We start from the raw sequence: 24,136 nt of genomic DNA on the forward strand, positions 1-24,136 counted from the left end.
ACAACAGTGATTACACTTCAAAAAAAGTACTTCATTAGCTCTGAAGCAGGCTGAGGTGGAGGTCATGAAAGGCGCTATAAAAATGCAAGTGTTTTTTTTTTTCCCTCTCATTACGCGCCCTATAAATACACAGGATGACAAAAAGCAGAGTTTCACACATGCAGGACAAGGAGAGATCTGCTTGGCCCACAGCCTCAAAGTTTCAGGACGAGGTTACAGACGATCCATAATCGGGTTCTGTTTCCGAGAGACTAGAATTCACCCTCAGCACCCCCCCCCACCAACAATCCAACACAATCACAGCATTCAACTTGGATAAGATAACTGCATAAGCAAAAAAAATAATAATAATTATTGTTTATAAAGCATCCGTAATGCCTAGGAGAGTTTTTACAAACAGTGGGTATCACCCCACCCCTGCTGGATATGGATCATTGATTGGTTTCTATTGCTGATCAACTTCAGTCCTGGGATCTGAAGGTTCATTGTCATAAAAATCCCACTCTGCGTCTGGATATTCCTGATTAGAAGAGAGGTTAAGAGTTAGTAAGGGTTCTGGCGATAAAAGAGACTGTTGCACGATTGGTTCTCAGTCTCTCCCGGTCTAGGACTCGCATGAGTTGTCAAACGAAATGTTACGAGGTCTAGGCTCTTATTCCCTCCAGTGGAGGAGGTTAAGGGGTGAGGGGTGATCTAATCGAGGGGTTTAAGATGATTAAAGGGTTCGATCGGGTTAATGGAGAGAAACTGTTTCCTCTGGTTGGAGGGGGGAGGGGGACAAGGGGAGTGCAGAGCCTTCCAACTGGAGCCAGGCCGTTCAGGGGGTGATGTCAGGAAGCACTTCCTCACACACAGAGGGGAGCGGGAATCTGGAACTCTCTCCCCCACCACCCCCCCCACAAAAAAAAAGCTGAGGGTCAACTGGAGACTTCAAGACCGAGATTGATAGATTTTTATTGAGTAAGGGAATTAACGGTTATGGAACCCAAGGTGGGAGAATGGAATCAAGATACAGATCAGCCATGATCTAACTGAAAGACAGGAGAGGTTCGAGGGGCTGAATGGCCTCCTCTTTCTGTATTCCAATGGGTTCTACTGGTTGTGACTGATCTCCAGTACATCACCAAGTGAGTCAGTGAGTCTGAACTATGACTGCTGGTGAACTGTGGTAGGCATCACAGCCGAGCCTGATCCCACCACCCCCCCCCCCCACCCAATGATTGCACATTACTGAGCGGGGCAATGATCATAAGCAGAACCCACACCCCCTCCCCAGCCAACCTTTCTCTCCTTCACCCAGGCCGCTGACTGCCCGTCACCCCCACCCTCTGAAATTGGATAGACAGATCTTACAGCATAGGAGGAGGCCATTCAGCCCGTCGTGCCTGTGCTGACTCTTTGAAAGAGCTATCCAATTTTCCATTCCCCACTGCTCTTTCCCCCATAGACCCTGCTATTTCCTTCCCCTCCAAATATTTATCCAATTCCCTGTGGAAAGTTCCTTTTGAATCTGCTTCCACCGCCCTTTCAGGCAGCGCCTTCCAGATCACAACAACTCGCTGTGTAAAAAAAAACCTTCTCCTCATCTCCCCCCTCTGGTCCTTTTCCCGATTCTCTTCAATCTGTGTCCCTCTGGTTACTGACCCTCCCGCTGCTGGGAACAGCTTCTCCCGTTTACTTTATTCAAACCCCTCATGATTTTGAACGCCTCGATTCAATCTCCCTCTTAACCTTCTCTGCTCTAAGGAGAACAATCCCGGCTTCTCCAGTCTCTCCACATTCCCCAACTCCCTCCCTCCTGCGTCGCTGGTCCCCATTCTGGTAAATTGTGGATGGGACATTAAACTCTCTCGGGATGGATGTATCAGATCCTTCAGTCTCTATTGGAAGTGAGGGGGGGCTGGGTGGTGGGGGGGAAGGGTGTGAGGGGTGGTGGGCAGGGAGGTGTCCCTAGTGTCCAATATTGAACCCTACACCCAACATCATGAAAGCATATTAGCTTTAGAGTAATTGGGAAGGAATTAAAAAGGGAGGAGTGAACAGGACAGGCTACTCACCAACCAGACTCTCCTGTGGGCTAAATGGGAGCCTCCGATTTGATCCAGGGGCGTTGATATTCGTCTCCTGCAGGAACACATAACAGGTCAACAAAACCCCAACCTCGGACACCATCGGATTCAGGCTAGGATACATGTCCAGCTGCCATGTCCGTTCTTAGCTTTTTACCCCTGAGTCAAGTTTCCGACCAGCTCCATCGCCATAACTGCCTCCCTCCATCTCTGGAACATCACCCGTCTGCACTCCCTGCTCCTACTGCTGCTGAAAACCCTCATTCCACAACCTCCAACTCAGCTTTGCCTGTGTGGTCCACAGCCTGGAACAGACAGTGGTCGTAGATATCAAGGAAGAACGAACAGGCTGGAGCTCTTCTCACTGAGAAAGAGAGAGGGCCCAGGGGCGGTGACCTGATCGAGAACTTTAAAATGATAAAAGGGGTTTCGATAGGGTCGCCGACACAGAGAAGATGTTTCCACTTGTCGGGCGGGGGGGGTGGTGGGGGGAGACCAGAACTCGGGGCCATCGATATCAGAGAGTCACTAATAAATCCAATGGGGAATTCAGGAGAAACTCCTTTACCCAGGGAGTGGGGAGAATGTGGAACTCGCTCCCACGGGGAGCGGCTGAGGTGAATGGTGTAGAGACATTTAAAGGGAAGCTGGATAAACGCATGAGGGATAAAGGAATAGGAGGATATGGGGATAGGGGGAGATGGAGAGGGGGTGGGAGGAGGCTCGTGTGGGGCAGTAACACCCAGCACGGAGCAGATGGGCCGAAAGGCCTGTTTCTCTGCTGGAAACTCTGTGTGATATTATGTTAAAGAAAAAAAACGTTCCCGAGCGGCCCCCCTTTAGCTGTGGCACTTCAAGCCTGGCCTGTGCCCTCCAGAGAGGAGGTGAGTGAAGGGTTTAGTGACAGGGTGACTCACCGAGGACCCTGAGCTCGATGGATTGTCTGCTTCTCTGAAAAGATCCGGTCCAGGGGTTTTCCAAAGTGGGGAATCAGGGCTCCCCTTGCTCCTCGCCGCTCACTCACTGCCTCAGAGTAACCTGTCAGCTCCTGGTAATCACCGTCGGCTGCAGATCGCAGGTTCAGTCCAGTATAATCAGAATCAGGAGGAACATTGGCCTGGGCAGAGAATTTACAGAATTACTTTTCATTTAGGTGTGAAAGAAAGAGAAAAAGAGGGAAGGATTTGCATTTATATCTGTCTCTCCCTCTCCGTCTCACTCTTTCTCTCCATCCATCTGTCTCGCTCTCTCTGTCCGTCTGTCTCACTCTCTCTGTCCGTCTCTTGTTTCACTCTCTCTCTGTCTCTCTCTCTCTCTCTGTCCGTCTCTTGTCTCTCTCTCTCTGTCCGTCTCTTGTTTCACTCTCTCTCTGTCTCTCTCTCTCTCTGTCCGTCTCTTGTCTCTCTCTCTCTCTGTCCGTCTCTTGTTTCACTCTCTCTCTGTCTCTCTCTCTCTCTGTCCGTCTCTTGTCTCTCTCTCTCTGTCTGTCTCTTGTTTCACTCTCTCTCTGTCTCTCTCTCTCTCTGTCCATCTCTTGTTTCACTCTCTCTCTGTCCGTCTCTTGTCACATACTCTCTGTCTCTCTCTCTGTCCGTCTCTTGTTTCACTCTCTGTCCGTCTCTTGTTTCACTCTCTCTGTTTGTCTCTCTCTCTCACTCTCTCTCTGTCTCTCGTCACTCTCTTGCTGTCCAATTCTTATCTCACTCTGTCTTCGTCTATCTCCATCACTCTCCATCTCTCTCCGTCCAACTCCTGTCTCACTCTCTCTCTATCTATCTACATCTCTCGTTCCATCTCTATTTCTCTCCATCTTTTCTTTCCTTCCCTCTGCACCTCCTGCTGTCTCACTCTCACAATCTCACCTGCCTCTTGCCTCTGTTCAGCACGAGTCCAAAACTTGGCTGGAAAAGCAGCAGCAGCAGCAGGTTCCGAGCCATTGATTGGGGCTGCAACATCTGCACAAGAAGCATGTGTTAGTGACTGCCCCCTGACCAGCCAGGGGAGCTGCTGATAACACGCTTACCGAGTCCGCAGTATAACCAGAATCCAACCACGGGACTATTTCTGCTCGCCGGTGTGATTTACATTTTGTTTACGCTAAACAATTGAAATCTCGCCTTATAGTTAGCTGCTAAGGATCCCATTCATGTGATACCGAGCTCTGCAAACCACGAAGATCCCAGACTCTAGCCCCGGCTGGGAGAGCTTCCTCCACAGGTTCAGGGAAAGAGAGAGGACCACAAGGTCATTAGCAGATCCTGCCCCGACAACAATCCATTGAGCCTCGTGCTGTGCACCAACCTCGACTGAAGTCAGGATGAGGGCTTGCCCACGATGCCCACTGCAGTCGAACAGTCCGGACTTACCCAACAGGAATGGGTCACCTGGTACAGCAGCAGCAGGTGGAACCGAGCGTTCCCTAGTGCCGGTGTCTATAGGGGAGGAAGGGGCACAGCATGGGAGTGGGACATAAAAACCTAAGGCACAGCAGGTCATTCAGCCCATCGTATCTGTGCTGGCTCTTTGTAAGAGCTATTCAATTAATTCCACTCCCCCTCATTCTATCCCTGTAGCGCTGTAAATGCTTTTCCTTTTCAGCTATTTGTCCGATTCTCCTTTTCAAAGTTCCTATTGAATCTGCACCTTCCAGATCACAGCAACTCGCTGTATGTAAAATAAAACAAATTCCTCATCCCCTCCAGCCTCTCTGGTTCCTTTGCTGATTATTTTAAATCTGTGTCCCTCCTGCCAGTGGAAACAGTTTCTCCTGATTAACTCCATCAGAGCCCCTCGTGAATTCGAAAACCTCCATTAAATCTCCCCTTAAGTTATTAAAATCCTGATATTAAACCCTCTCTGGGTCTGGTGGGGATATGGGTCCAGGAGCCTCCTAGTCTTTGAAGTGATGGAGGTTAAGAAACACTGGATAATAATATATACATATATATATATATATATATTTCTGTTACAGAAGAATAAATCAGGTTAATAGAAAGTTCAAATGATCCCAGCTAACTTCTTGAAAAAGTGAAAGTTTAGAAGTAATCTCACCTTCAGTCTCCTCGTGAATCTTTCTCTGATCCAAGGTCACAATCTTCAGTTTCAGAGGCTCTGTTGCTGACTGCCCCCTGTACTGGGGCTTTTATACAGAGTGACCTGGGAGGTTTAAAAAAAAAATTCCTTTTCCATTAAGTCACATGGGGATGGGTTTGACCCGGGTTCAAATTGGAGATTTTTTTTTGTGCTTTTAATTTTAATTATTCCTTTTCTGTTTAATCTAAGTGCAAAATCAACGACAACACAAAACTAAATTAAACAAGTATTCCCTCCCAAAATTGCCAGACTGTCCAGTACAGACAGACAGAGACAGGAACCCCTGTATGACTCAGGTCTCATCTGGGTCAATGGTCAGTTTGAACTCGGTTTCTCCATTTTGGGTTTTAAGTGGTCCGGTTATTGATCGATCCCAACATGAGCCACCTTCCCCGTATTCCACAGATACACCAGTCGTGAGGAGAGAAAAAAGAATTGCAACTCAAAAATGATTTATTAAAAAGGACGGATGTCTGAAATCATCTGAAAGAAGGCTCCCAAAATCCTGCACCTAATTTCATATAAAAATTTGAGAACAAACCCTGCGCCGAGTGTCTCTGTAACAGAAACATATTTCTTTCCGCCCCATCTCTTTAACTTCAACTTGCTTTAATTTTAACTTTAAGCCCATTTCTTTAAGTTGTTTAAAACCAGGACACAGGCAGGTCCGGCTTCAGAAGCTGAAAAAAAGATAAGCGTTTTTGTTAAAAGACCTGCTGAGTTTTTCCAGGTACTTTTGTTTTTGTTATACATTTTTGTTAAGCTGGTGTTGATCGTAAAGACTCAGGTTTGAAGTTGGATTAGTGCGAGAGAGCTGAACGAGCGAACTGAGATGAAACGCAAACGCACGAGGGTCAGTTTGGAAGAAATGTTTCAGCTCCCAGACCCCCAGTTGTTAAAACCGAACTAAAAATTCGACAGGTGCCGGAAACCAGAAAGATTCACATTCATATGACACCTTTCACAACCTCGGCCAGTCCCAAAGCCCCTTACGGTCAATGAAGTACTTTTTGAAATCAGTAGTCACAGTTGTAACGAAGCCAATTTGTGCACAGCAAGCTCCCAGAAATAGCAATGTGATAAAGACTAAATCTGCTGCTTATTTGATGTTGATTGAGGGATGAATATTGGCCCCAGGACACCTCCCCTGTCCTCTGTTGAACTAGTTCACCTCAACCCAAAAGACATCTCCTCTGACAGTACAGCATTCCCTCAGCACCGCACTGGGCATGTCAGCCTCAATTCTCGTGTTCAAACCCCTGGAGGGGGGAGGGAGGGACTTGGACCCACAACTGTCTGGCTCAGGTATCCACAGGGAACCACCGCTAACACTGAGACGATCCGAAATATAAACCGAAAGTGTTCAGCAGGTCATAGAGTGGTTTCAGCAAAGGAGGAGGCCATTCTGCCCATCATGTCCATACTGTCTCTCTGCAAGAGCAACTCAGCCACTGCCAATCGCCTCCCCGCCTTTATCAAGTCACCCTGCAAATTCTTCCTCTTCAGATAATGATCCAATTCGCTTTTGAAAGCCATGGGTGAATCTGCCCCCCGCACCCCCTCCCGCAACCCCACCCCCCCGTCCCCCACCCCCTCCCGCAACCCCACCCCCCCGTCCCCCACCCCCACACTCTCAGGCAGCACATTCCAGATTCCTTAATGATTCTTTCAAGGCCAGCATTTGTTGCCCATCCCTAATTGCCCTTGAACTGAGTGTCTCGCTCGGCCATTTCAGAGGGGCAGTTAAGAGTCAACCACATTGCTGTGGGTCTGGAGTCACATGTAGGCCAGACTGGGTAAGGAGGGCAGTTTTCCTTCCCTGAAGGGACATTAGTGACCCAGATGGATTTTTACAACAATCGACAGTGGTTTCCTGGTCACTATCACTGATGGCTTGGCTGGCTTTTCAATTCTAGATTATTAATTGATCATTTAAACTAGACTAGCTGCCATGGCGGGATTCGAACCCTTGTCCCCAGAACGATAGGCTGGGCCTTTGGACTAGTAGCCCAGTGACAGTTCCACGAAGCCACCATCACCCCTGAAATCAGAGCTGGAATAGCAATGGCAAAGAATGTATTCTCCAAAGGTAAAGAATTCCTCAGCGCTAGGAACGAGTAGATATTTTAAGAAGAAAAACGATCAAGGTTGTGATCTGATGTGTCTTGTTGAACGTGGACCTTAAGAAAAGCGAATGCCCAAAGCTTACGATAAAAACCTTGTAAAAGAGGATGGAGCGGGTCAGTTGGAGAGGGCATAAGAAGTTCCTGAGATGGTGGGAATGAGAGCATAAGCAATGGGAGCAGGAGTAGGCCATTCAGCCCCTCGAGCCTGCTCTGCTGTTCGATAAGATCACGGCTGATCCGATTGTGGCCTCAGCGCCACTATCCTGCCTACTCCCAATGCCTTCGACTCCCTTGTTAGTCAAGAATCTATCTACCTTTGCCTCAAAGATGTTCAATGGCCCTGCCTGGATCACCCTCTGGGGAAGAGAGTTCCACAGAGTCACGACCCTCAGAGAAAAAAAAATTCCCCTCATCTCCGTCTTAAATGGGAGGACTCTTATTTTTAAACTCTGCCCCCTAATTCTGGCCTCCCCCACGAGGGGGAAACATCCTCTTGGTATCCACCCTGCCAAGCCCCCTCAGGGTCTTATACGTTTCAATAAGATCCCCTCTCATTCTTCTAAACTCCAATGGATTCAGGCCCAGTCTGTCCAACCTCTCCTCATAGGATTACCTCCCATCCCAGATAGCAATCGAGTGAACCTTCTCTGAACTGCTTCTAACGCAATTATATCCTTTCTTAAACAAGGAGACCAAAACTGCACACAGTACTCCAGATCTGGTCTCACCAATGCCCTATACAACTACAGCAAAACGTCCCTACTTTTATATTCCATTTCCTCTCGCAATAAACAACAACCTTCCATTTATCTTCCTAATGACTTGCTGTACTTGCATTCTTTGTTAGCAGGTAAAAACGTTCGTGAATATCATTTGAGAAAAGCCAGCAAGGTTGGATTGGCTGTATTCTGAAGTATGGGAACTTGCTGAAGACGACTGAAGGAAGGTTAGAGGGATGTAGACCAAGAGGGAGAAGGGGAATGATGATGCTAAACAACTTGAAAATGGGAGGCTCCTACGAGCAACTGAAGGGGAAAGCGTAAGACCGCGAGGTGTGGAGAAACAAGATGCCCTCGGGCAGATCACTTCCTATATATGTATAGACCAGTGGGGCAGAACAGCCTGTTTGTGTGGAAAAGTGCCTCTTGGAGGTAGGTTTTACCCTGGAAATGTTCTATTCGCTGGGATCAGGAGCCACCTACTTCCTATACACTGTTATACCCCACGACTGCAGCCTCAGTTTGTATTTGCCCAGTTCCATATAGACCATCAGCACTGACTCCCGACATCTCACCTAGTTCTGGGTCTCTGTGGCTCATTCCCCGGTGTCAGGCAACCTATCAACTCAACTCACTGAGTAAATCCAATCTATTCACTACAGAATTATTTCTCCTGGTCTATTCTTCACTGGGGTAAAGAGACACCCATTCTCCAAGCTTACTGTGGGAACTGGGAACATCAGAACAGGAATGGGGCCATTCAGCCCCTCAAGCTGGCTCTGCCATTCAGTGAGATCATGGCCGAAGTGAGGACCATTAAACCAACCAATCCCTGTGGCTTATCCAAGGTTTCTAGTATCACCCAGCCTGTGAGGCGAACAAACCTTTGCAGCCATCAAATGTAAATTATTAGTCTGACCTGCAAAAGACTTAATGTAGGTGTCAGCTGCAGTTCAGTGGGTACCACTCACACCTTTCAAGACAGAAGGTCTTTGGTTTGAGCCCCACTCCAGGGACTTGAGCACATAATACAGGGTGACACTTCCAGTGCAGTACTGAGGGAGTGCTGCATTGTTAGAGGTGCAAAACTGTGGGAGTGCTGCGTTGTTGGAGGTGCAATACTGTAGGAGTGCTGCATTGTTGCAGGAGCAATATTGTAGGAGTGCTGCATTGTTGGAGGTGCAAAACTGAAGGAGTGCTGCATTGTTGGAGGAGCAATACTGAAGGAGTGCTGCATTGTTGGAGGTGCAATACTGAAGGAGTGCTGCATTGTTGGAGGTACAATACTGTGGGAGTGCTGCATTGTAAGAGGTGCAATACTGTGGGAGTGCTGCATTGTTGGAGGTGCAATACTGTGGGAGTGCTGCATTGTTGGAGGTGCAACACTGAGGGAGTGCTGCATTGTAAGAGGTGCAATACTGTGGGAGTGCTGCATTGTTGGAGGTGCAACACTGAGGGAGTGCTGCATTGTAAGAGGTGCAATACTCTGGGAGTGCTGCATTGTTGGAGGTGCAACACTGAGGGAGTGCTGCATTGTAAGAGGAGCAATACTGTAGGAGTGCTGCATTGTTGGAAGTGTCATCTCTCAAATGAGACATTGAACATGAGGCTGCGTCTGCCCTGTCAGGTGAATGTAAAAGATTCCTTGGTTGATATTTTGGAGAAGAGCAGGCGGAATTTTCCCCGGTGTCCTAGGGCCAGTACTGATCCCTCAACCAAGATCATGAATGATGTCATTATCATGTTGCTATTTGTGGGAGCTTGCTGTGCACAAATCGGATGCTGTGTTCCCCACACCTCAGTACCGAAAAGTACTTCGTTGGCTTTGGAACATTCTGAATGTGCTATAGAAATGCAAATTCTTTCCTTTTTCTCCCCCCCCGCAAAATGCTCATTGGCAACATGAATGGCCACTTGGGTGAAGGTGCTGGAAATCTGTATTGCCCAAAGAACTATTCCCCAGCCAGAAATAACCATCTGCTGGAGAATAAAGGGGAGATCCTCCCGGCTGGGCCATAAGCAGAGCTCTCTCCCTGGGAGGTAAAGCTTTCTGCCAGATCTGCTTCATCTCTGATTGTTCCGAGCAGTTTAAACGACTCCCTCCCAAATGGACATCTCGATATGTATCTCGGGTGGTGCTAATTTGCAGACACCCCAAGTCTACACCTCCCTTTCTTCTCTTTTGTTCTTCTCTCAGATTCCTGTTTGCTGCCAATGTCCTGAGTGATTTGAGAAAGACTCCCTGCCAAAATGTCTCTTGGGCATAAGCTTAATTGCAGGAAGAGAGGTTTTCTAAACAAGCCTGGGTGCAGACCTTCAGAGCAACACGTTTACAATGCTCCCAGGGACCTGTGTGTTGCCGCTCGCTGTGGTTTATGCAGGCACCAGCACGAAGCAGGATAAATATAGCCGCTGTTGACAGTTTGTCAATCGTCTCGGCTCCGCTCTCCCGACAATCTGAGGGTCCATCCCAAGGGTCCACCTCAATTTTCGCCTAATTGGGTCTCATTTCACTGGGCAAGGTCAGTGATTAAAAGCTGCAGATAAGAGAGTGCAGAGCAACGCAGGAAAGTGTCTCCCGCTTCTCATCGTGGACGGCCATCATGTCTTGCGGTACAACACCCAGATGTGGTTCATTCTGAGTTCTGGGTGCTTTGTCACATGTTTATCACCGGCGACTGCTGCCAAGTTAAATAAATATCAGCGATCCTTAACCCAGGGCAAGTCGGCCTGCTTATCTCACTTGAAAGGAGGATGAGATAACCCTGTCCCCGGCCCATCATGGTGAAAGGATGAATGTGCCTCGAGGTGTAGGACTCTGCCACAGGCATAACACAGGACCTTACAGCCAGTGTCGCTATGTGCTGAGGGTCCGATCTGTGCCCTGTGTGTTTGCAAAGGTTGTGTCTGCCACTTTGCCACAGGCTGCTCCACTCGGTTGGACTGTGCTATACCGCCTGTGCCTCCTTAAAAAGCGTGCACAGAAAAATGCCTCCACCATCAGGCAAATGTAAGAATTAGGAGCAGGACTAGGCCACTCGGCCCCTCGAGCCCGCTCCACCATTCAATAAGACCGTGGCTGTTCTGATTGTCCCAACCCCACATTTCTGCCTCCCCCCCACCCACCCCCGCCCGCGATAACCTTTCACTCCCTTGCTCTTCAAGAATCTGTCTCGCCCGGCCTTAAGAATATTCAAAGGCTCTGCTTCCACCGCCTTTCGAGGAAGAGAGTTCCGAAAATGTAACATCCTCCAGGCCCTGTGGGAAAAGGGAATGGTGGACGCTTCCCCGAGCAGACTGTCAAAGGCCCTCGGCAGAACGCCTCACCGCCAGGGCTTTCAAATAAGCACCAAGACGTGGATTGGCCGGTGGTGAGGAGGGCACTCCTCGTCAGATCCTCTCTTTGCACCCGGAGTCTCAGCACCCTCGCACACTGCCCTCGAAGCGGCTGCGGCGGTGGTGGTGGTGGTGGTGGTGGGGGAGAGAGACCGTCACCCGCCTCCTTCTAGACTGTGCCTTTGCAAAGCCGGTCTGGCAAGAGGGGCAGTGGTTTTTGTCGAGGCTTATCCCAAGCAGCTCCGTGGCTCAGGACTCTGTGCTCCAGGGGCTGTTCCCAGGGAAGCACACCCTGACAAACTGCTGCTGGAGGACCATCAACTCCGCGGAACACGCTCTTTGGCCTGCCCGAAACTTGCTGCTCTTCCAGTGTTAAGGAGCTGTCCGCAGCCGAATGTTGCAGAATGGCACATTCCAAATTCCCGGGACTAGGTGCTGAGGGACGCGCTATAGCTTGGGGCAGCTCAATGGGGAAAAGCCTAGGACTCTCCCGACATACACAGAGTATGCCGAGGGACTGGAACCTGTGTAAAACCTCTTGAGCTCAATGCACCAGAGAATGTCTGACATGAAATGTATATTCTAAATATATCCTGCAATTTTGAGCGTAATAAGGCATCTCAGACTGGCACGTGGTGTATTTAAGAAATTGAACTGCATTGCATTTTATGTAATGTCCAAATTAAACTGTTACATGGTGTATACTTTAAGGATTCAAATGTATTTTTGAGGAAAAGAAACAGAATGATACAGCACAGGAGGACATTCAGCCCATTGGGCCTATACTAGTCCCGGAAAAGAGCTATCCGATTAGTCCCACTCTCCTCTGCACTTGCCCCATCGCCCTCCAATTATTTTCCTTTCAAGTATTTATCCAATTCCCTTTTGAAAGTTCCTGTTTAATCTGCTTCCACCGCCCTTTCAGGCAGCGCCTTCCAGATTACAACAACTTGCTGTGTTTAAAAAAAAAATTCTCATCTCTCTCTCCCCTCTGGTTCTCTAGCTAATTCTCTTCAATCTGCGTCCCTCTGGTTACCGACCCTCCTGCCACTGGGAACCGTTTCTCCTTTTCCCATGATTTTGAACACCTCTATTAAATCTCCCCTTAGACCCTCTCTGCTACAAGCAGATCAACCCTAGTCGAAGCACCAAAGAGCCCATTTCTAAACTGAAAGTCTTACAGATAGGTCGATGTTTTGATGCGGTACTGACAGGGATTGTCAGAGAGGAATAGATTTTAAAACTCAGACCCCCGTCTGCCTGGAAGCGAACATAAAAGATCCTGAGGTTCGATTTGAAGATTAGCGTTGCCAAGAGTCCAGGCCAACATTTATCCCCCAAACTACGCTGGGGAAAGCAAACGATCCGGTTACTGATCTCACTGCTGTTTGTGGGATCCTGCTGTGCCCTGCATTTGCCTATGTAACAGTGACTGCTCCTCAGGATAATGTATTGGTTACAAAGCTCTAAGGGACATCTAGAAGGCACGCATATAAATGCAAATTCTTTCAAAGAGAGAGGCAAAACACACACACGCACACACACACACACACACACACACACACCACTGGTCTTCTCAAGACGCCTTCCCGATGCCTGGACCGCTCGGGGGGGTGCACTGCAGTGCCCCCCCCAGATCATGTCTCGGTGATAGTGGGTGCATGCTGCGCTCTCCACAATCTTGCGCTGGAATGGACGGGGGTTGGGGGGGGGGGGGGCAGTGGCTGCGGCTGCACACGATGAGTTGAGCAGTGAGTCCGAGGATGAGCACGCACAGGGAAATGCTGAGGGGCTACAGGCTGACCCGGGCATACTGCAGGGAGGCAGGGACACCCAGGAGCGGCAAGACAGCAATGGATAGTAGCTGGAACATATACAACATGTTGAAGTAGATCCCGGGTACATACATGATGTGGTGCACAGATTTGGGGCACGTGTTTTTTGGTGGGGGTGGCAGGAATTATACAACATCTACGCTGTATAGATTCTATAGGTTGCAGTGCAGTACTACCAGCAGGCTTATATAGAGAAGTTGAAGGTGATACTCTTTTCAGATCAGTGTAAACGGGATGTAGACACAAGGTAAAGTGTGCGGTTCTAATTTTCTCATCCCAGTGGTTTGCCCTCAACCCCCTCCAGCACAAGAGGACTCTCCGCTGCAGGACTGGAACTGGACTTGAGCCAACACTCCCCTGCAGTACAGTTTGGGGGGGGGGGGGGGGGGGGGGGGGGGGGGGGGGGGGGGGGGGGGGGGGGGGGGTGCTACATTGTCAGAGATGCTACACTGATGCCCTCAACAACTATTCCGATGGATGAAAAAACCCACAGAACCCCTCAACGAGGAGAAGCTCGTCTATCCTGAGCATTACAGCTATCAGGAAATATCGAACAGGCTGGGGCTCTTTATTCTACGAAAGGGAAGGAGGGAGTGACCTGGATAGAGGTCTGTGAGATTATGAAAGGGCTTGATAGGGTAGATGTAGAGAAATTGTTTGCACTTGTGAGGGAAACCAGAACAAGGGGCCATCGATATAAGATCATCACAAATAAATCCAAAATGGAATTCAGGAGAAACTCCTTTTAGCCAGAGAAAGATGAGAATGTGAAACTTGTTGCCATAGGGAGTGGTTGGGGCAAATTGCATTAGATGGGGAAGCTGGATAAACACATGAGGGAGAAAAGAATAGAAGGATATGTGGATAGGGTGAGATGAAGAGGGGGGACTTGCGTGGGACAGAAACCCAGCATGAAACAGGTTATAAGCTGTACATTCTAGGTAGACGCTACCAAAAGCAGATGAACCGATTGACTAACTGATGATGATCAGCCAGTGGGCTTCAGATTATGTTAAGAGCTTTGAGTCTTTCTAATGGGATAAGTCAATGTATAAATGAAGCACACTTAATATATTTCTTTCACATTGTCTGCTTATAGGGGGTTCAGGGGAGGGTTATCATGAGGCAGACTAGTTTATAAGTGTACAGAAATATCTAGATTGTAATAAGTCAATGAAGCTGATAGGCATAGAAATTACAACACAGAATTAGGCCATTCATGACTGTTTAACCTCCACGCGGGCAAATAGACCAAATCATGTTTACTTATTTTTTAATTTTATCCTTTTTTATGGGATGTGGGTGTCGCTGGCTAGACCAGCATTTATTGCCCATCCCTAATTGCCCTTGAGGTGGTGGTAGTGAGCTGCCTTCCTGAGCCACTGCAGTCCACATGGTGTTAAGTGGGAGTTCCAGGATTTTGACCCAGCAACAGTGAAGGAGCGGCCGATATATTTCCAAGTCAGGATGGTGAGTGGCTCGGAGGGGAACTTGCAGGTGATGGTGTTCCCCAGGTGTCTGCTGCCCTTGTCCATCCAGGTGATAGTGGTTGCGGGTTTGGAAGGTGCTGCTGAAGGAGCCTTGGTGCATTGCTGCAGTTCATCTCATAGATGGTGCACACACTGCTGCTACTGTGCCTCGGTGAGGAGGGAGTGAATGTCGAAGGTGGGGTGCCAATTAAGCGGACTGCTTTGTCCTGGTTGGTGTCAAGCTTCTGGAATGTTGTGGGAGCTGCACTCACCCAGGCAAGTGGGGAGTGTTCCATCAGTCTGACTTGTCCCTTGTAGATGGTGGACAGGCTTTGGGGAGTCAGGAAGTGAGTTACTTACTCACCACAAGATTCCCAGCCTCTAACCTGCTCTTGTAGCCACAATATTTATACGGTTAGTCCAGTTCAGTTTCTGGTCAATGGTAACCCCCAGGATGTTGATATCCTGTCCAAATCCCTTCATCCCACAGACACAACACAGCTCCCCCGCCACCTCCCCACCCACCCATTCTAATCTGGAATGGTGACAGTTTTCTTGCCCCAACCACTTGCCCCGAAGTAAATCCTGCAGCCTCGCAGCTCTCTTGTGTAAAACGGGTTTCTCCCGGCCCGTCCCACGTTAAATCTCAGGGTAAACCTTTGCCCCAAGGTGGGAATCTTATGGGTGTACGACAAGGATAATGAGACTCAGGGCTCCTTAAGGACTCGGGATACTTGGCCTGTCAGGATTATTGCCACCCTCCGATGTAAGGATTTGGGTGGCTGGGTCATTCGAGACCCTCAGGGGGTGGTTGCTCCTGCCCCTTGTGTGAGTTGCCCCCCAGGCCCAGGTAAGGATCCCACACTCAGGGCTACCAACCAAGGCCAAGGGCGGAACCAGGGAATTTTCAGTGTTGATGAAGGAAGAGCTGGAATCCTGAGGGACAACGGCTGCTTCCGGGGGGGAGGATCCTTTGGGAAGAGGACGTGTGTTTCCTTTAAGCACCCACGAGGAAGGCAATGGGAAACCACCTCATGTGTTCTTTCCCCCCCCACCCCTCCGAGTCATATTGTTGATTAAAGTTGAAAATGGGAGGTTCCTACGAGCAACTGAAGAGGAAAGCGCAAGACGGCAAGGTGTGGAGAAATGAGGAGAACAGCTTCCCTTAGGTAGAATTCCCTTAACTATTATGGTGCAAGACTGCTTGCTGTTAAGCCACGGGTGACAATCCCCTACGATGGGCACAAGCAGAAACAGCATAAACACACTTCAGTTACAAAAAAAAAATGTTTTATTTTCTTCAAAAATGGTGAATTATTTGTCCACATCTTCCTCCCCACTTCGGGGTGTTTGAGACACTTATTTACACCAGCACTTTTTGCAAAAATATATTTTAGTCCACATTCCAGGTAGGGTTCAGGCACAAATTACACCTTGGGACCAAACACTGTTCACCCCTGCACTTTGCTCACCATCTAACATGGAGAGTGTGTACTCGGGCTGCCAGCAAAAGGCGTTTATGGCCCCTCTCTGGCTCCACCTCATTCCCCCTGAAGACTGTTGCTGGAGGAAAAGGGGGAAATTGTTATCCACTGCTGCATGTGCGAGTGGATGTCCTTCCGGCGTGTGCCCAGCGTTGAGGGCCAGCAGACCATTCAATCTTGGGGCACACTACACCAAAAGTATTGACCCCTCTCCTCCCCACTCTCTCCTTTGCCCAGTGGCACTCTGATGAACTCGTTTAACCACCCACATCGGGACCTTCTTGTAGTCAGTGTGGCTCGAGTTCCACTTGGGTAGTGAGAGTGACCAACCGACTCCAACTGGCACACACACAGCATTGTCCCATTAAACCTGTAACGTGCATCACTCACTACCTTACTCCCCAAGAAATGGACCTAAACTTGGAACGCTACATTCAGTCATCCAAACAGCAATAAAAAGGCAGACAGTTCAATATACAATCTCCCCCACCCTCCCACCCGCTCCCAGATAAAGCAGTGTCATTGCAGGAGTACAGAAGCTGGGTGAGCATCTACACTGCTGGGAGTTCACTGCTGGGTTATCCCCTCGTTCTGCACAGGCACAAGTTTTAAATATTTACAAGATGTGCATCACTACGATTTTAACAGTTATCATTTCAGATTGCTGGAGAAATCTCCAAAACACTGAGTCCTGAGTAATTGAATTTTTAAACTGATTTGTTTCATACCCGCTTTCAGTTGCTGCCCCATTATCTGGATTGCTGTACAGTACACCTATACACAGGATAGGAAAAGTGGAATATGTTTGATCTCTCTACTGCCCCAAGGGCACAGCTAGATGGAAATATGTCCTACAGAATTGCTCCACAATGCTGAATATTGAAAAAGGAGTTGTATTGACAATCCTGCTTTGGGTGCTGGGTTAATGTCACAGATGTTGACTGCCCTTGACTAACTCATCCAGAGGTGGATTTTGTGTGTGTGTGTGTTTGAGAGAGAGAGCGAGGTCGTGTGTGTGTGTGTGAGGTTGTGTATGTGCGTATATGTGTGTTTGAGAGAGAGAGAGGTCATCTGTGTGTGTATGTATGTGTGTTTGAGAGAGAGAGAGAGAGAGAGAGAGTGAGGTCGTGTGTATGTGAGGGTGTGTATGTGTTTGTGTTTCAGAAAGAGGGAGGTCGTGTGTGGGTGTGTGTTTGTGAGAGAGAGAGGCTGCGTGTCAGAAAGAGAGAGAGAGAGAGAGAATGAGGACGTGTGTGTGTGAGGGAGAGAGAGGGGTTGTGTGCGTGTGTAAGAGAGAGAGAGAATGAGGTTGTGTGCGTGTGTGCGCATGTGAGTGACAGAGGGAGAGGTCATGTGTGTGTGTGTGTGAGAGAGAGAGAGAGAGAGAGAGAGAGAGAGAGAGAGAGAGAGAGAGAGAGGTCATGTATGTCTGTGTGTCTGCGTGGCGCGAGTGTCAGAAGGACCATACAATAGAGATTGACTCTGTCCTCAAAACCATTGGGCATTTTCCAGCAGGGGTTGGAGGACAATAATTCTGAGCAATCTTAGAGCTCTGACACCAAATGCAACAGGCATAATGAAGGATCACAGCCTCAGAACTCTCCTGCTTGTGTAAGTACTATACTCAGGTGGTTCACTGAGCAATTGGGCACGGAGGTTGGGGGGGGGGGGTGGAATTATCAGCACGTTTTGTGCATTAAAACCATTTGTTAGAGGCAGTGAGGAGGGACTTGTTAAAACATTGCAACATTTAGCCAATTAACCTCAAATGGATGAGCAGAGAAATGGTTAGATTTCCTCAGTTATATCAATAAGCACCCAGCTTTCTTTCAAAATATTCAGCTCAATGCTAATTCTGTACACATAGCTCCCCCTTCAAATATACAGCTTCCAAACTCCAGGGACATTTAAAAAAAAACACACACACACACAAAAGTTTAACACTTCCTTTCATCCAATTGCAACCTCCAAACTTCACGTCAGGTCTCTCTCGCCACTGTTTAGAGTTGTTCCACTTTACACAGACATCATACACACTGGATCTGCCCTGGTTCCTGTGCTCACAAAGGCAGCAAGAATCAAGTCACCTTCCTCTTTGTGACGTATTGAAAATAATCATTTCAAACAATCGCGGCGGGACATGGAGAGGCAGATGGTTCGGGAGACACATAATCCAAGATGGAACCGGCAAGGTTCCCCTTTTAAAACGGACGCTCGCTTACAATCAGTTTTTTTTTCCCCCTCTGGCCTAAAATCAAACTTCTGACTCGACAGTCTCGAACTCGTCTTCTCAAGACACTCCGGCGGTCCAGCACTCAACGGACACAAACCCGACGATCGCTGCACTCGAGGAACTGCAGATGGCTGGGAAAAGAAACACAAACGCTCCAAAGCTCGGCGCTGCAGGAAGACAGTCGCGTTTCTTCACTGAAGACACAGGGAAACAGGCCACTGCTGGAGGGTGTCACGCACTGTAGCATCTCGCTCGCCAACAGTGGAGCCGCTGTTTCCCCCTATTGTATCAACCAAGTTCAAGGTTTCTTTAAAAAATTATTTTTCTTTTTAAAAACAAAAGAACTGAAAAACAAAGAAAAAAATGTTCATAAATACAGGGAATTATTTATTCGATAAGCAGTTCTGTCTTCGCACGGCTGTTACTGAAATTTCAGAAGTGCCATGCTCCATGTTCAGATGACCCACCAGTACTGGACAGGACACCCACGCCATCTGAATTCTGCTTGACCTCCAGACTTGGGCTCTCTGCACTGAAAAGCCCTGAAGAGAAATGTTAATCTATTCCTCTCGAATGGGAGACGGCAATGATAAATTTTTTGTTTGAGAGTTGCGATAATTCAGGGGGGAGGGAGGGGATAGGGGGTAGCAGACTGGACCTGGCCAGGGAGTGAAGGCCCGCCCATCTCTGACCCGTCACTCACTTCGGTAAAACTCCCTTCCCCGCAAGTCAACCGAACCCCATCCATCTAGAGCCAGAGGCAGTAGAGGTGCCTATGCCGGCTGAAACCCATTCTTAAAGACACTTCCTTTCAGACACCTCCTTACAAGGTGAAGAGTTCGCAGATTCTTTACTGGCTGATATTTTATTCCCCCAATATTTCTTTCTCGACCTTCCAGCTTTTGTCCTCATTCCATGTGTGTTTTGTTTCCCCCCTGCCCCCCCCCAACCAGTTTTGTTTTTACCTCACCCAGGCGAGTCACAGTACAGGCTGTTGGTTCAAGGAACTTTCTTGCGGCCTAAGTTTGGTTTCTTCCCATCTCTGCACCTCTCGCAGAAGAAGACATCCGGGACTTTGGACTTGCGGATTTTGGCGCAGGACAGGTGGATCCAGGTGTTGCACTGGTTACACTCGATCATTGGCCGGCCCGCGAAGGGCTTCTGGCAGTAGCAGGTCACCAGGCCCCAGGAGTCGTCATCTAAAGCAAGGGGCAAACACAAAGAGAGCCGGCAACGTCAGTTCCAAGTCAAACCAAGGGGCCCTCTGTCATCCTTCTTCCCCCACACGGGAAGCAGCCAATCAATTCCACTTCGTTTCCCAAGAATACCAAACCATTCTGGCCTCCTGGCAGCCGTGGACTATTCCACAGGACATATGGTGGGCAGAGACAGGCCATTCCACCCAACCAGCCCATGCCAGTGTTTATAAGAACACAAGAGATAGGAACTGGACTAGATAACCTGGTCTGTCAGGCTTGCTCCCCCATTCACTGCCACCCTGGCTGATCTTGGGCTTCAGCTCCACTTCCCCGCCCGTCCCCCAGATCCCTTCACCCACCCCCCCCACCCCCGAAACCAAAAATCTAATTATCCCTGCCTTAAATGTGCTCACCGATGGAGCATTCACAACCCCTCCGGGCAAGAGAATTCCAAAGATTCACAACCCTTTGAGTGAAGCAGTTTCTCTTTATCTCAGTCTGAAACATTCAGCACCCCGCCCCACTTATCACGAGGCCACGCCCCGGTGTTTTAAATTCCCCCGACCAGCAGAAACAATCTCTGTGTCTAACCCATCAGGCCCCTTCAGAATCTTGTACGATTCAATGAGATCGCCTCTCATTCTTCTGAACTCCAGAATTATAGACCCAATTTACTCAGCCTCTCGTCACAGGACAACTCCCTCACCCCAGGGATCAATCCAGTGAACCTTCGCTGTGCTTCCTCCAATGCAAGTATATCCTTTCTTAAATATGGAGACCAAGAAGACACACAGTATTCCAGGTGTGCTCTCACCACCAAAACCCTACAGCTGTAGCGAGGCTTCTTTGTTCCTGTACTCCAATCCCCTTGCAATAAAGACCAACATGCCATTTGCCCTCCTAATTGGTTGCTGAACCGGTATGTTAACTTGCTACACTCCTTGTACAAGTGCACCCAAGTCTATTTGAGCAGCAACACTTACAAGTTTCACACCTTTTAAAAAATATTCAACTCTTCCATTTTTTCGACCAAACCCCGCAGTTCCCTACATGAGCGTTTATCCTCGACTCGAGCCTCCTCCCATCTTTTCTCATCAAAATCTATCAGCGTATCCCCCTGCTCCCTTCTCCCCCATGTGTTTATCCAGCTTCCCCTTAAATGTCTCTACACTACTCACCTCAACCACTCCCTGTGGGAGCGAGTTCCACACCCTCCCCACTCTCTGGGTAAAGGAGTTTCTCCTGAATTCCCCACGGATTTCTTGGTGACCGTCTTATATGGACGGTCTCGAGGCTCTACCCTTCCCCACAAGAGGAGACATTCTCTCTGGATCCGCGCGATCAAAACCTCCCCCCATTTTAGCACTCTCGACAATGTCACCCCCTCAGCCTCTTTCTTCACGAGGAGGGAGACCCAGCCTGTTCAAACGCTAAAAGCTCCGGCTCTGGAGCTCCCGCAAATCCCGATTCCTTCCGGTTTGTTCAACCAATGGCAAGTAGCAAATTCCAGTGAGCTGGAACTTCAGCCGAGAGGGGTGTGTTGGGTGGGGGTGCAGGGGGGGAAACTTTGCTGCAGTCACGGGGGGGAGGGGGAGAGGTGGTTTCACCTCAGTTCTTGATATTTTTAACCCACGGTAAAGTAACTTGTGTTTCACAAAGAGGTCGGCACTTGCCTTACCTGGCAACTCCAGATAAAGGGAGCCAACGTTTAAGCAGCAATCACAATTTTTCAGCAAAGCCTCTTTCTGCACAATGCAACAGCGCAGGTAGACTTTAGAGCCCATAACCCCTTCTCCCGCTACTCGAGCATTATTATTTCCTTTACCCAGAGAGTGGGGAGTGTGTGGAACTCGCTCCCACAAGGAGTGGTTGAGGTGAATAGTGTAGAGACATTTAAGGGGAAGCTGGATAAACACATGGGGGAGAAGGGAACAGAGGGATACGCTGATAGATTTTGATGAGAAAAGATGGGAGGAGGCTCGAGTCGAATATAAACGCTAATGTGGGGAACTGCGAGGTTATTTACTTTGGTCGAAAAAATGGTATTATTTTCGCTTTGCTTTAAATGTTTGGTGAAATATTTTGTATACTTCTGGAAGAGCTGCGTCTCTTCAAGGCTGTAAGGCTCTAGCTAAGTTATAGTGGTGGTGGTGGTAAGGAAATGAAGAGCCATTCTGCAGTGAAGGTGGAAGATCTCAGATTTAGAGACTTGGAAACAGCAAGCCCAGGAAAGGTTGTCCAAAGAAAAAAATAGCAGGAACAGTGGCCAGAAATGAAAGTTCAGAACTTCATCTGTCAAGCCACGTAAAAGAGGCTCTGCATATCACCAGGGTAATTCAAGGCACAATTTTTTTTTAACTTATTCGATCACAGGATGTGGGCGTCGCTGGCTGGGCCCAGCATTTATTGCCCATCCCTAATTGCCCTTGAGAAGGTGGTGGTGAGCTGCCTTCTTGAACTGTTGCAGTCCCGTGTGGTGTAAGTACAACCACAGCGCTGTTAGGGAGGGAGTTCCAGGATTTTGGACAAGAGACAGCGAAGGATATATTTCCAAGTCAGGATGGTGAGTGGCTCGGAGGGGGACTTGCTGGATACTATTAGATGCCACGTTGGAACAGGTAATGTGATGGAGGGAGCTGCTTTTCTTGTGCTTCGACCATCCTTGTGCCTGCTGGATTGAGTTAAGCGCGACTTATCCTCCAACACAACTCGCATGTATATGGACGGGGGTGGGGGGGGGGGGGTGGGGGGGAGGGTTGGAGAGGCAGAAAAGAGCATCCACTCAGAAGAGAAGCTAAAAAATGCAACACGATCCCATCTGTCATTGAATCACTCCTGCCTCCCATCCTATCCCGGACCTCCCCTTTGTTTTCTGCCCTCTCCCCACAGCCCCCCATCCCTGTCTCTGTACTTGTTTGGAACCCGACCACATCGCCAACTTGAGGCAAGGTCGCCCATCGGAAACGTTAACTCTGTTTCTCTCTCCACAGACATTGCCGGGCCTGCTGAGTATTTCCAGCCCTTTTTTGGTTTTATGGCTAAACATTGCAGCCATCCTTAATCTTCAAGCAACCGATTCTGTAAACGTAAATGTTTTCCTTTCTGTGGTCATTCACAAAAAAAAACGCTGCTGAAGGAGACCGGCTTACCAATTCTGGCCCCTTCCAGCTGGGGGCGTTATCTGGATGCTACCCACCCGCCAACGCCCATCTTGCGCCAAACTCGGGTCAACTTTGAACAGTGAACGCGGGTTTGTCCGACTGAAATGATCCCAATTCCCTGAAGTTGGGGGCTCTCCAGCTAAAGAATGAAACTGTGTTGATTTTAGCGCTTCACCTGCTCGGGATGTCCAGCCAACGGGTCACTTTTTGAAGTGCAGTCACCCGTCCTTCCCAACGCAATCGCCAATTCTGCACGTAGCTAGGCCCCCACAAACAATGGGGGGGCTAACAGCTAGTTAATGCATTTTTGGGACAAATATTAGCCCAGGGGCAGGACATGGGGGAAAAGTTATTCGCTATTCTTTACTACCACTGGGACTACAAGTGCAGGATATCAGGGCCCCCAAGGCTTCATCTCATCCCTACTCAACGCCTCAGCCCCACACTAAATATCAGCCTAGATTGAAGCAGAAATCACCAACCGCCCCCCACCCCGACCCAAAGCTGACCCTTGAGTTAGCAAGAAAGAGGCAGCTTTTAACTCATTTCTAGTCACGTGCTGGAGGGAAATTGACAGCCTCTAACCCTGCAAATTCCACCGGGCAATTTTGTTCAAGGCCCCAAAAACAGGGCAGAAATATTCCACCGAAACTGACCTGATTCCACCATGATGTCTTCGTCCATTATCCGTGTTTCGCCTTCACTGGAGCTGGTGCCGCCGTCGTGGCTGTTTCCCAGGCTGAGGGACTCTTTCATCTCCATTGGATAGTTCTTGGTGTAGGCAACAGCCGCCTCCGGTCTCAGCGACTCGGGGAGGAATCCTGCCTTCACTACCTCTTCGTCCGAGTCCGTCTCGCTCAGCGAGGCCTTGATCTTCTTCTCCGCCCTGTCCTTTTTTAGCTTCCATTTCTTCCTCCTCTTGATCCGGGAGAAGCTGGGCTTCTCCCCGTCCGGACTCCTCTGCTTTTCCCCTTCTGAGCTCCATCGCTTGTTCCGCTTCTCCCTCTTCCTCTCAGGGGCCGGGTAGAGGGAATCCTTGAGCTTCAGCCTGTCGAGCAGCCCACCGCCCGGCTTCAGGTGGTGGAACCCATTCCTCTTGGAGGAGTTTGCCTTCTTCACAAAGTTCTGGATGGTGTCAAAGTCGACGGATTGGGTTGAATCCCAGCTGTCGCTGTCCAAAACACTCTCCGTGGGGACGGGGGAATTTGAGCTCGAGGGGGTCCAGTCGCATTCCTGTGAGAATTCAGGGGGAGAGAGGAGTCACACCAATATTACAGCAGGTTACAGAATCTGGGAGAGGTTTATATGTGAGCGCTCCCTGCAGTATTTGCACCACACAGGGACACAAGGATTAGGAGCAGGAGGAGGCTGCACAGCCCCTCGAGTCTGCACCCCCCCCCCCCCCCCCCCCC

At 49.0% G+C, this 24,136-nt stretch overlaps 1 protein-coding gene across 3 annotated transcripts in view; it reads right to left on the reverse strand.

The window, feature by feature from the left end:
• Nucleotides 1–360: 360 nt before the first annotated feature.
• LOC121272354 (PHD finger protein 23-like) overlaps nt 361–24,136 on the reverse strand; it is a 35,789-nt gene continuing 12,013 nt past the window's right edge. The window contains exons 4-10 of one of the 3 annotated variants that reach the window (XR_005941874.1): nt 23,381–23,957; nt 19,330–19,563; nt 5,121–5,225; nt 3,932–4,024; nt 2,987–3,186; nt 2,058–2,124; nt 361–520 (exon numbers count right to left, since the gene is read on the reverse strand). Coding sequence is in view for 2 of the 3 variants with exons in the window: in XM_041178995.1 (XP_041034929.1) it covers nt 19,364–19,563; nt 23,381–23,957 (777 nt within the window). In the remaining variant the exon portion in view is untranslated. Of the gene's footprint in view, nt 521–2,057; nt 2,125–2,986; nt 3,187–3,931; nt 4,025–5,120; nt 5,226–17,465; nt 18,709–19,329; nt 19,564–23,380; nt 23,958–24,136 lie in introns of those variants that run through there. The other 2 variants (XM_041178995.1, XM_041178994.1) reach the window with 2 other exon arrangements.

Source organism: Carcharodon carcharias, chromosome 33, assembly GCF_017639515.1.
Source record: "Carcharodon carcharias isolate sCarCar2 chromosome 33, sCarCar2.pri, whole genome shotgun sequence".
Classification (NCBI taxonomy): Eukaryota; Metazoa; Chordata; class Chondrichthyes; order Lamniformes; family Lamnidae; genus Carcharodon; species Carcharodon carcharias.